The following is a 12,788-nucleotide window of genomic DNA, read 5'->3' on the forward strand; positions in this document are numbered from 1 at the left end:
GTTACATGAGCAATTGATGCTATATGGTGGATGGTTAATGCTAGGCCATCCAATTGAAACAGATTCACACTGGGCAATATGGCCTCTTAAAACCTTAGACACAAAAGTAATGGCATGATACCGAGTGTAGTTCCTGCAAATTGAGTTTTGATTAAACATCTCTGTCACTGTGGACATATGCTATATCTCATCTTCTTTCATACAGATGCCTTTCTGTGTGTACTATACTATTCTAACATCTGTAGGGAAAGCAAGGAGTTGAATACTACATACTTCTGGTTTAGAGACAGGACTGCTATTTTCTGTGTCAAACTGGCAGCTCATGTTTTAATAATCAGAGGAAGAATTACTCCCCTGGTATTCTGGTGGCCAGAAACAAAAAGAACTCAATAAACAAATGTACATTTAAAGAACAGTTAAATGTAAGCCTGTGTCAATATAATAAGTACCCTAATTTGCAAACAGACAGGAGCAGAAGAGTCACTTATACATCAGTAAAATCTGTGCTGGAACCTCAGGACTTACTCAAAGTCAAAGCTATTTTAAGTTGCTTAATATCAGAAGTGACTGCCAAACTAAAACTCTCAGTATTGTCTCAAATGCCCTTTTAGTCAGGCCTTATTGTTGCTGAACCAATCAGGAACCCTTCAAAGTTATAAAGCATTGTAGTCTTGCTTATATACAATGCTTTAAGCAGAATGAACTTAAAGAAAATAAGCTTACCATAGTGGCCAATAGCAAAAGACATAAACCCCTAAATTTATTGCTGATGCTTGTAGGGGGGAGACAAATTGTGTTTGTATGAGGAGGTCAAAAAACTGCACAAAATGTAGAATTCAAGAAGCTGATAGCTGTGAAATGTGAAAGGCCATATTGATAACTGAGATCTGTCTACTTGAAACACAAAGAAACATCCCACCTTATAAAACTGCCTTAAAATGAATTAAAATTTGAAACAGAGAAGTAGGGGAGAAGAAGGGGAACCTTTGAAGAAACTTGGCAGTTCTGGTCCTGCAAGCACTTACAAGCTGAGTGTAACTTTGCTTCAGGGAGTTGTCCTGTAGAAGCAGACAGAATTGCTCGCACACTTGGGGCTGCCAGAATGCTAAGGATCAGTACCTCAGTGATATTCTCAGTTTTGATTTGCATTAAGGTTATTAAACTCTTTGATACCAAAGAAGAGCTTACTTGTTCCTTGAAAACTGTTGTCATAACAAAACAATCAACGTTTATTATTACATGACTCACCTCTGCTTCCATTTCATTTCTGCAAGATACATAGCACATGCTATCTTGGCACAGTACGTGATGCTAACTGAGAATAGACTGAATAGATCTAACAGCTATTTTTAGATGAAGATTGGGAGAAGAGAGATTACTATTAGTCATACCATACAAGATACAGAGGGCCGCATAGTCTCCTAGCTATGCCAACATATCCTATTAAAAAGCCTCATCCACATTTTTACTGTCATCTGTGTAGTTGGTGTACATAGACAAGTCATGGTTCTAACAGGCTAAGCTGCAAACTCCAAAATACTTTCTTTTTTTATTTAACAAAGGACTGAAAATTTTTCAATCGGATAATATGTAGTTGAGTCAGGGAACAGAATGATCTTCCTTCCAACCAGGGACAGGAGCATTCACACTCACTCTCCAACAATCCTCCAAAGCCTTACCTAGGGCAATCCCCTAATCATTGACTGTATGCTTCGCTTCATTTCCCAGCTGAAAATCTTTTACATTTGGCTTATTTTCATCACCTGGGTCTATTTAGCTTGGCAAGAAGGGCCAACCGACTGACTTCTTCCTTGAAGAGCCTATATATTGTGCATGAACAGCAGCCTCATAAAGGCATTGAGTAGAAGGAAAATTTCTGGTGTTAATTAGGGTGGTATCCTTCCAGTATGACCTGGCATACCTAAGACTGAGGTAAGCTGGATAGCTTAAGTGCTCTTGTAGTACAGATTTCAGCACAGGGTGTTCTGAATTACAAGTACTTGACTTGTCGTCCCACAAAATCTCTGTGGTACTGGGGTTCCTGCCATCCAAGAGAGGTAGATTAAAGCTATTTTGGGTGTTCTCACATGTATTGTAATCTCTCTTCCTAACTACAGATGTAGCATAGCCTGAGAGGCCACTTCAAAGTGTCTTGCAGCTTGCCAGCTCAGCTCTGTTTAATATAAATGGAAGCTCTTCAAGGTGTCAGTGGCGTATTTTGCAGATGCCGTGAGTGTTCATTTAAAGCCAGTTTTGTTGTATCATTAAAAAAGGAAAGGAAAAAAAAAAAAGCCTGGTAGTAAAGTGAAAAAAAGGAGACATATTCTTCAGGCAAATGGTAACTGCAAAAAGGGGATTTTCTTTAGGTTTGGTTAGTGATACATGCAAGGACTTTAATTTTCAGTTTCCTACAGTCCTCTGTCTTTATGTTTAATCAGTTTTGCACAGCTCTCCTATCTGACACTAAAAGGTATCAAAGACAGTGGGATGTTTGCTCTGTGGTGTAGGGTATCTAGGCTGTTTCTTTCTTTGTTTCTGTTTTATGCCTTCTGGCAATACATTGAATCAAATAGTGAATTTCTGCCTGATGACTTATCCCAGTGGGTTTATTCCTTTTCTTGCTGTTTTTTCTTGTCCAGAATTGTCTTCTATTTTCTAAGAAAACTCATGCTTTTCCCTTTGGAGCTGTTACACCTTTCCTGTGTGGACAGGGCTGGAAAGTGATTCATTTAGGAAATAATATAAATTTCCTCAATTAACTTGTTCACAATGGGAGAGGAACTGTTGTCTTCAGTCCAGAGATAACTACTTGGATTCACATGGTCATTTGCCAGTTCAGTGTGACTGTTCTGTGGTGGGATTTCAAAGAATGTCTCTACTCATTTCAGTAGGTCATGCTCCTATGTGTGAAATGAAGAAGTTTTGCTGCCGTTGCCTGGCATTATGAGCATCAGTGCTTAGAAAGCCTATGAAGGTTTGTTAGAAGCATCTACACAAAAACCCACTTGCAAAAATTTAACGGAGGGAGATTTAAATGCCGTTTTCTACATAACAGAAGCATATTATAATTTCTAGTGATCCTTAGTGTCTGTCCATTCCTGTTCTTGTAAGAGTATGTTACAGTTTCTGATAACTGATAGCTTATGTCCTGTCTCTGATTTCTAGCTTTTCTGATTATGGAAAGGAACACTTTCTTTTAATATTTTATTCTATTCCAGAGATCCTGAAGAGGAGAGGGTATTCATTCCCAGTGCTTTAGCATATTTCTAGTGCTAGTGAATACTTGATTCTCTGAAGTTGTTCTTAAATGAAAAGCATAAAATATAACTTGTTGATTTTGGGGTTGGGGGTCAGGAAAGGGTCGGACATAGCTCAAGTCCTGGAAAAAGAAAAGGCCCTGACTAATACTGCCAGCATGTTAACAACTTCTCAGCTGTATAGGCCTCCCTATGTATTTTTGCCTGCCTTGTAAATTAGGAGTTCCTTGGGGTAGGAAAACTGTGTCCATCCATCTGTTTATACAAGAATTCTCGTTAGTATTTTAACACTCAACCACTCAAATGCTGCCTGATCCCTATCTCGACCCGTTTGGAGTGTAGCTGAGGGGGCTTGGATGGGAACACATGCTGTTCTCAAGGTGGTGCAGCAGCTGCACTTTGTACGCTGCCTCCCAGAGCTCCTGCTAAGTAGTATTTACTCTGAACCCAGTGCAGACTTAATTTTTAGGGCACAGCTGTTGCTGTCGTGCTATATATTCACCCAGTTTATAGATCTGCTCACAACAGAGTGTAGTAAGAATTCTCTGTAGTGCATTGAAAGCAACATGTGATACTTCCAGGCTGCCTGCTTGCTTTAAGCTGGCGATATTGGAAGTCAGATGTCTGCCTTTCCTACAGATGTCTGTAGGAAAATTGAGGGCTGAAAATTTACATCTCTGAAGCAGCAAGTGTTCCTCTGCTTTCTGAGAAGTAAAAGATGCTTGGCTGTTCAAGATGAAGTCTGTGCTTGGGCTTGAGGCACTAAAGAAATACTGTAAAAATTAGATCTGTCAGTGGTACCCTGGATTGGATTTTGTAAATCAATTGACAGAAATAGCTATACCTTGAATCTCTTGTGAACATATCACTGTAGCCTTAAATAAAGTCATTTGCAACACCTAGTGTCTGAAAGCTATGTTGTAATCCAGCACATGTGAGTTAAGAATATTACAAAGGTTTTCTGAAATAGTTCTGTCTACATCTTGTCCAGAGATGTTTTAAGAAAAAAACATTGGTGGTCAAATTGAAAAATGCATATTTGGCCTAGAGAGTACTATATTTCTTTATTTTTGTTAGTAGAAGAGGCTGAGATAAGAGCAAACTAGAATTTACTATGTAGAGAGATCTGGATTTGCAGTCTAATTCCAAGGGTTAATTAACATTCACCCTTCATTTAAAAAATATTTTTTAAAAACCTTTTTAAATAGAAAATAATCCCTAAAGATTTCACAAAGACACCATGAGATCTTCTCTGTTTCTGATGATATTTAGTAAATTTTTAGTAGATCAGAGATGAATTTTCAAAGGAAAATACCAACATATAAACACTTTGCATTCCATTCCTTTCTGCTGGATCTCGAAAAATGGGAACAAGATAGTCTTGAATGTGCCTTGACACATCAGATCTGGCTGCCCTGTATCTCCATCTGTATGTACGCTGGTATTTTGTCCCTAACAATTACTGACTGTTCTCAATGTTTGCTGTAAATGCACACTGTGGGTTCACTTGGAAGTATCAGAGAAGCCTGTTATCTTCTAACTGAAATAGGTATAATTTTGTACTTTGAATATTTTATACAGATTATACATCAAGAATTTAATAATGCCTTCTATATAAAGCTCTACAGAAACAAATAATCTACATAGCATGCTCTTAGCCAGTGGGAAGACTTGGTGAAGAAGTAATTCTTTCCCGATAATTAATATGGTTCTGAATTACAGATATAATAAACTAGATCCATCTTTTATACTTGTGAGTCTACTGTCTATGAAGCTAGGATAAGCTGAATTTTAGAGGTAGAGTGACATCAATGGACTGCTGGCCCCTGAAATGGGGTTTGGAAAGGGAGACTGGTATGAAGGATTCCAGCCCAGAATTTGTTACCATTATACTTAGCTGAAGAATTAACTATAAATCCCTTTCATTTTCTTTTCAAATAAAGGAAGACTGGCTGGTAGGCCATGATTAAGACTGTTTCCTCAGCCTTCACAGTGTGATTCTCCTGTAGTTCTTTGCTTCAGAAAGAGTGTTGCAATGGCCGTAGTTAGAAATCCATATAGATCATAAATTCAGAGTTATACAGGACTCTGATAGATTCTTCTGATGAATATATATTTCATTTAGGTAGTGTTTTTCCAAAAATGTTAGGCAGAAAATATCCCACTAGAGTAAGTGAAATCAGGTCACTAGTTATAACCATCCCATCCCTCAAAATTTGACTCTAATTCTAGGACAGTTGTAGTTACCTGATGTATCTTTATTTTAAGATATAACATTTAAATTTGGGGATGTAAAAAGGAGAAATCGGAGAAACTGAGAGGGAAGTCAGTATGTTACAGCTCTTTAAACTAGTCCCAGATCTAGATTTCTTTATTCTTTCTGTGGAAGCTCTGCTTCTCTGGCCTTACTGTGTTTGAAGCATCACTGGGGAGTGGAAGGAGAGATGTATATGTTAAATGAGAATTCCCAAATTAGAGCAGACATTTGACTTTCAGGGCTGATGTTCAAAAACTAGTCTTTGTTCTTGATGAGCAGAAGGGGGAGTTCCCAGCATTTGGAACCAGCTGTCTGGAGACTGGAAGTGTCAGCATCACACAGTGTTTTGTGGCAAGAACTTGCATGGTTCGTGAGGAGGTACAATGTGGTATCTTAGAAAAGTGATATGTGAAGATTGTTTATTAAAAACTCTGTATCAAGAAGGTTTAAGCCTTGGTGCCTACCTGATTAGCAAACAGTTTGTTAATAGAGAAAAGGGATAAATTTAGAAGGACTGAAGTGTGCTACTTGATAAAGTCAAGTCTTACTGACTGATTTATCTGAGTTTGGCTTTTGTTCACATTTTGCCTTTTCCTGACTTTTTATTTTATTGTAGATTCTGTTTCTTGACATATTTGGGGGACTGTGCAGGGAAGGGTCTTTCAGTAACTGTAGAAGTACATGTGGGTATGCAAATAACCCATGTTCTTTATAGGCTTCTGGATTCTGAGTACTTTGCATAATGCAAGTCAATGAAATGCATAGATGCTAAGTTTATATAATAGGTTAGGAGAACTACACTTATAATAAGAATCTTTTGTTTCTACTAATTTCTTTCTATGGGGGTGCATTAGAATGCAGAACAAAACTCCATCATTGAAACTACCACAAAGTATTTCCCCCACCCCTCATTTCCTTAACACCAGAAAAATACATCGGGGATGGCACTGCCATTATCAGTCAACTCTACTTTGCATGAGTACATGATATCTGTGGCTGTCCTTCACTCATAGAACTCTTACTGCTTCCTGCTTTTATCTCTAATGAAAAGGTATAGAAAGCCATCTCTTCCAGTCAGATCAGTTCTGGGATGTTATTTACAGTGCCTAATTTCAAAGTAATCTCTATTTTTAAGTAGAATGTCTGAGTATCCAGGGTGCTGTGTTCTAGCACGCTGATACTAGAGATTGTGTTCTAGTAAATTCATGACTCTCATTGTCAGACTACACTGTCCATTAGACTGCCAGCCTCAATACTGAGCACTTTTAATGTGGTGTTAAAAAAGGTGGGTTTTTTCTTTTTTCTTCTTTGCCTTTGCCAGTGGAAGAGCACAAACAGCAATCTAGGGAATTGTTTTGGAAGGACTTTTTTGGTTTGAGTATGTACATATTTTTAAGTGTTTTGAGGTCGTATTGTGGAAGGCAGGTTAAGGAATTTCACTTCACACTTGATGAGGAAAAGTGTTTGGATTTGTGTTGGGTTTTGGTTTCCTTAGGAATTTACGTTTCAACCTGGCTGAACAGGGGAAACCTGGCTTGTAATCAGATACATCTTTCTTTTATGTTCACTGTGCTGAAGGAACAAAGTTTTTGACTGCAGCCTTTGTTGTAATATTTTAGATTACCTTTGTTTTTTCTCAGAAGTGAGGAATGTAAGGAAGCGAGTACCTAAAAGTAAGAGCAAAGACGTATAGCTTATGTCCATACCCTTGAAGTACTGAGTGCTGAAAGCAGAGGACAACTCTGATGCGCTCACTAAAATGTGTCTGGCTGATGGTATGTGAAGGCTCTTCTGTTTTAGCTGGAGTTCCCTAACAGCGTCAAGTTTCATAGTAGCTGTACTGTATCAATGACATTCAGATGCAAGCTGAGAGGGCTGTGTAAAATTGAGGTCAGGATACTGTCCATTTGGGGAAGATGTGGTTCACAAGGCATCTGGAGCTAACAAAATGTGGTGCCATAATGAATGACCAGAATTTCTGAACTGTTGCCTCAGTAGTGGAGTTTCTAGTTGAAGCATTGTGTCTTCTAAAAGTGCTGGTCTGTGTTTGGATTGTCAGGTACAACAGGTTGATGAGGTCATTTCGGGTATGTAGTAATCAGTCTTGGTAATGGAACTATAGTTGTATGTGGGTAAGGTTAAGCAGAATGATTTCCTATAAAGCTTGCTATAAAAGAAGCAAAGCATGTCCAAGGCCTCTCACACAGACTAATTTTCTGTCTGTTCAATATAATGAATTAATTTGGGAAAAACGGCTTTTAGGAGAAAAACTACAATAAAATCATGCACTAGATAGTGGCTCATTAGTTTTCTACTTCTGAGTAATGTCTCTATGTACTACTCCAACATAAATAGGGATAATTATCCCCTTGAGGAGGAGATAATATGTGGTAAGGGAACCACTACATTGGGCTTAACCTCTCAAAATAGAAGTAATGACAAGTAGATATCCTGGACCTTTGCAGAAATGTGAATTAACTTTTTGCTTGTTTAATTTCCGTAAACTTTGCTGTTCCATCCATACAATAATAGATACAGCTAGTCTTGTATCTATTATTGTATTTATTGCTCTATGTATTCCTCACTATAATTCTGGGCGAGTTCTTCATAAGTGCTTTGTGTACAGAATGACTTACCCTGATATGGCTTTTTTTTCCTTTTCCCACACAGATCACCCCTGGCAGCAAGGCAGCACAGTCACAGATGAACCAAGGGGACCTTGTGGTAGCCATTGATGGAGTCAACACTGACAGCATGACCCATTTAGAGGCCCAGAACAAGATCAAGTCAGCCAGCCACAACTTGAGCCTCACTCTTCAGAAGTATGTTGATATAAGTTAAAGTCTTTGCATTCCAAAGGGCATCCTATAAAACTTGTGACTAAGGAATATAAGTGTTTTATCTCTGTTATTTGAAGCGTTCAGGGCACAGATATGAGATGGAAAGCCAAAATCTAATCTGATTCTTGAGGAAATCAGCATGGATTCTTATAGAAATCAGTATGTTTGATATGTTGAGTGTATCTGTGTTGAATGCAGCCTATTGTAATTCCACATCCATTCAAGCTTCTGTTAAAAAAGAAGTCCAACAGTGATGTTTCTTTTGTTTATTTCTATGTGGACAGCACAGAGTTTTGTTAACTTATGAATGACTAGTCTGGAAATGACAATCATAGCAAGTGTAATAGGGCATGGGAGGAACCTGTCATTCACAGGGTGAATAATCACAGCAGGCTGAGAATTTGTGTTAATGGTCTGGCACCTGTGAGTTGGAAAGTGGCCTCTCTGCACCTGACAGAGTAAGAAAGGTGTAGCTGGAGTGCAGGAAAGGAAGTCATAGAACATGGAGGTGGCAGACTTTCTCACAGAGATGTGATAAAAGTTCTCTTGCCATTGAGAAAGGAAAATCTCTTCACATAACCAGGAAAAGTTAAGAGACCTGTTAATGTTGCTTCCAAGGAAACTTTTTCTCAAGTCAGTAAACCCTGCACAGAGACTTTCTGTAGTAGTTGCATTAATATTTAAAGCTCCATAATTATATAAAGCTAAGTAACCGCTATTTTTATTGCATTGTGGAGAAGATAATTTTTACATAGGCTAGGCAAAGACTGGCACAGAAAGCAGGTTGTAATGTGGAAATACAATTTGTGAGACTATACCAGAAAATCTCATACATGGGTGTGCAGTACAGCTAAGCAGTATCAGGAACAGACTAGCACCTAAGGGAAAAAGATCTTTAGCTGTTTCCAAGCCAGAGCAGAGTACTCTAAAGCAAAATGTATGGCTGAATTTGCCCCATGGCTTTTTAACTCTCAAGTTTGTCTTTAAGTGGGTGTTCCAGATAATGGATAAAATAAGTACAAAAAGTAGAAAGATGCCAACAGAATTGCAACATATTTGTTAGCTTCTGTGAGAACACTGGATAGACTTATATATTTTCTGGAAATGTATAACTTAAATATTTCCTGGAGAAGAGTTTAAATTAAAGCTCTTCAGATTTTCAGATGTTCCAGATTTTCTCAAAGAAAACCCTTTGAGATTTTTCTCAGAGTGTCTGTTCTAGCTGTTTCAGTGAACGCAAGGGAGGTAGGAGATGCATAGAGTAATTTCTGCTGCCTTGTATGATGTGCATGTATGCCTCTTGGTGTGCTTAGGCAAGATTTTCAGCCAAAAATTAGAGAGACCAGGAGCCTAATAGTAAGTGTACTGAAATGGGCTTTATATCAGAAGCCAGAAGAAAATGGTCTTCCAAAGTCATTGAGAGAAGATGGGACAGTATCTTGATGCATGTACTTGAATTCTCATCCTATGGCCCACTCCAGCTTCTGTTTGCTCTGTTCTAATGAATGCTAGTGATATGAATATATGTATGCTATCTTTAAGAAGATTTACGTTGTTCTAGATTATTTTGTATTTGAAAGTTAAGGAAAATCCTTTCTGATAAGTTACTTTAGAACTTCTGTCTGCTTTTCTATTAGATCCTTCTGTTTGTACATTGAGAGAAAATGTTTCTTACTGTGCTTGGGCTTGTTGCGCGTTTGAGTTGTTGTTTCTGAATACTGGACCTGAAGAGTGGTCCAGTGGCTGCCTCTATGGCCCAGCATTTAAGACTACCAACCATCACCTATCTTTCCACGCAGAGGAAGGGTTCCCAATCTGTGACTAACAAAACCGGATTGTCCTAATACATATCACAGATGCAAGTCAATTAAAACAGTAACTTTGATCAAGTGTTGGCAGGGATATTTCATGTGAGTAATTGTTGTGCTTTTGTACTTGCTGACCTCTAAATTACAACACCAGCAACTCTAGTGTCCACATTTAAAAAAAAAAAAGTGTTTTACAGCATCCAGGACAGCTTGCTTATTGTTTAATGATTGAAGTAATTGTTAATTTTTCTTAAAGTATTTTCAGACTGCTAAAGCTTTATTTATTGTGGTATACATTATTCTTTGTCCACATAATTCTAGTGGAAGTATCATTTTTTGCTTTCTTGCTCTATTGTTTCTTTTTTTTAAGGCTTGTCTTGTCTCTTGGTTTCAAAACAATAGTATGTGATACAGGTAATCAACTTAATGTGGATAATGAACTGCCAAATGACTGTAGTACTGTGTTCAACTCTGGGGCCCCCAACATAGGGGCATGGACCTGCTCGAGCAGGTCCAGAGGAGGCTACGAAGGTGATCGGAGGGGCTGGAGCACCTCCCCTGTGAGGACTGGCTGAGAGAGTTGGGGTTGTTCAGCCTGGAGAAGAGAAGGCTCCAGGGAGACCTTATAGCTGCCTTGCAGTACTTAAAGGGGCTACAGGAAAGATGGGGAGGGACTCTTTATCAGGCAGTGTAGTCATAGGACAAGGGGTAATGTCTTTAAACTGAAAGAGAATAGATCTGGATTAGATATAAGGAAGAAATTCTTCACTATGCAGGTGGTAAAGCAGTGGAACAGGTTGCCCAGAGAGGTTGTGGCTGCCCCCTCCCTGGCAGTGTTCAAGGTCAGGTTGGGTGGGGTTTTGAGCAACCTGGTCTGGTGGAAGGTTTCTGCCTAGCACTATGTCTTGAACTATCAGGTTGGTTTTTAATGCCATTACTGAAAGAACTGCTCAGAGGCTGGCTGCTGCTAAACAACATTTTTGTGATTGTCCATGACTTTTTTTATGTTTTAACCTTTTTAAAATAGTTTTAACCCTCCATGGCAGGGGGGTTGGAACTAGATGATCTCTAAGGTCCTTTCCAACCCAAACCATTCTATGATTCTATGATATGGTTCTATGAAAGTAGGCAGTAATAGTGTTCCACAGACTGAAATATGCTTTCATAGATAATAGATGGAGATGAGTTAAGATCTAAACTTACAGAATTTATAGAATCTCCTCTTCAGTATGGCAGTTGCTTTTTATGTGAGCCATTAGTTTGCATTGGTGACCCATTCAGCCTCACTAGAGTTATATGGGGAAAACAAATGACAAGGACTGAAAACAATTTTTTTGAGTGCTGTTTCTTAGATGATTAGGAGCTATTCCAGAAGTTGTGCTCAGAGGCGTTAAATTGGCTTTCACTTCGCACGGTTCAGTATTTATACAAGCTAAACCCTATCAGCATGTGATCTCAGCCAACTGACATATGCATAGAACCCTATTAAAGATCCAGTATCCCAATGTCTTGAATAAAAGGCATGTCCACAATATTCAGGATGTTAGATCAATCCCACCTTGAAAAATCATTTTTCCTAGTCACAAATGGGTTAATCTATTTAAGTACAAAAAGATTGTGGCCCAAAATTTACAATGAAATACACCTTTTTCAACAAAAATTGTATTGGTGAGAAGAACAATTAACATGAAAAATATGGGAGCAGTAACTAGTGATAGTAATTTTCAACCAAATGAGAACAAAACAGGGGAAAGGCAAAATCTCCTGGGACTTGGTTACCAAGAAAATGACTGTGCTAAGAGATCATTTTCAGTTCTTTAGACATGGCTTGCAGCAATGAAACTGAAGTGTTCTATTACTATGAAAAAACAAAGATCGTTTCCATAAAGAACATAGAGATGGGCACACTCAGTTATCTGATTTGCATAAAAGTTTGGAAACATTGGAAATCCTTTCAAATGGAAAAGGCATCTATGTGCATTAGGAAATTGACTGTTGTGGTGGGAAAACTTAAGCCCTAAATATTTATGATTTTGGACATTTATGGGAAGCAATCACGTGGCTCTACAGAATATGTTTCAAGGTCATGGAATGCCTTACCAGGCAAGCTGTGGCTTAGTTTCGCTGTTGCAGCACTGGAAGTAGAAGTGAACTTGCTTGTGTAGTCTATAAGGTCATGGAAGGAAGCAGTGAAGAACATAAAATCTAGACATAAATGCTCTGAGACAGAAAGCTTTTTATTTTTCTAATGGCTCTTGGCTCTCAAGAGCGATGGCCTTTTATTGATACTGGCCATGAAGGTTTCATGAGCCTTGTTTATAACCTGACAGATCAGACAGTGTTTGCTGCTACTCACTTTTATTATCACACTTAAGTTCCCTGTGGGGCTTCTTTATCAGGGTGGGGAACTGGTTATTTTTTATTTGGCTGTCAAGAAAAGCTGTACATGGTGTCAGCACTGGTGCAGGACATCAAATTGCGAGACATCAAATGTAGCAGAAGGGAAGCATTAAGAATGCCCATTAATACTTGCTAGCCTAAACAATGAGAGTCTGCACTTCTCTGACTATACAAACCTAGTTTTTCTTCAAGTACCATCCATCTGCACTGTTCAAGTTACACTGTC

The 12,788-nt window shown here is 38.5% G+C and overlaps 1 protein-coding gene across 10 annotated transcripts in view; it reads left to right on the forward strand.

The window, feature by feature from the left end:
- Window positions 1-12,788, forward strand: part of LDB3 (LIM domain binding 3) — a 130,611-nt gene that overhangs the window by 32,150 nt on the left and 85,673 nt on the right. For all 10 annotated transcript variants that reach the window (XM_074874430.1, XM_074874429.1, XM_074874431.1 and 7 more), the window contains exon 3: window positions 8,185-8,336. In XM_074874430.1, the coding sequence (XP_074730531.1) occupies window positions 8,185-8,336 (152 nt within the window). The remainder of the gene's footprint in view (window positions 1-8,184; window positions 8,337-12,788) is intronic.

This window comes from Strix uralensis, chromosome 7 (assembly GCF_047716275.1).
Source record: "Strix uralensis isolate ZFMK-TIS-50842 chromosome 7, bStrUra1, whole genome shotgun sequence".
Taxonomy (NCBI): domain Eukaryota; kingdom Metazoa; phylum Chordata; class Aves; order Strigiformes; family Strigidae; genus Strix; species Strix uralensis.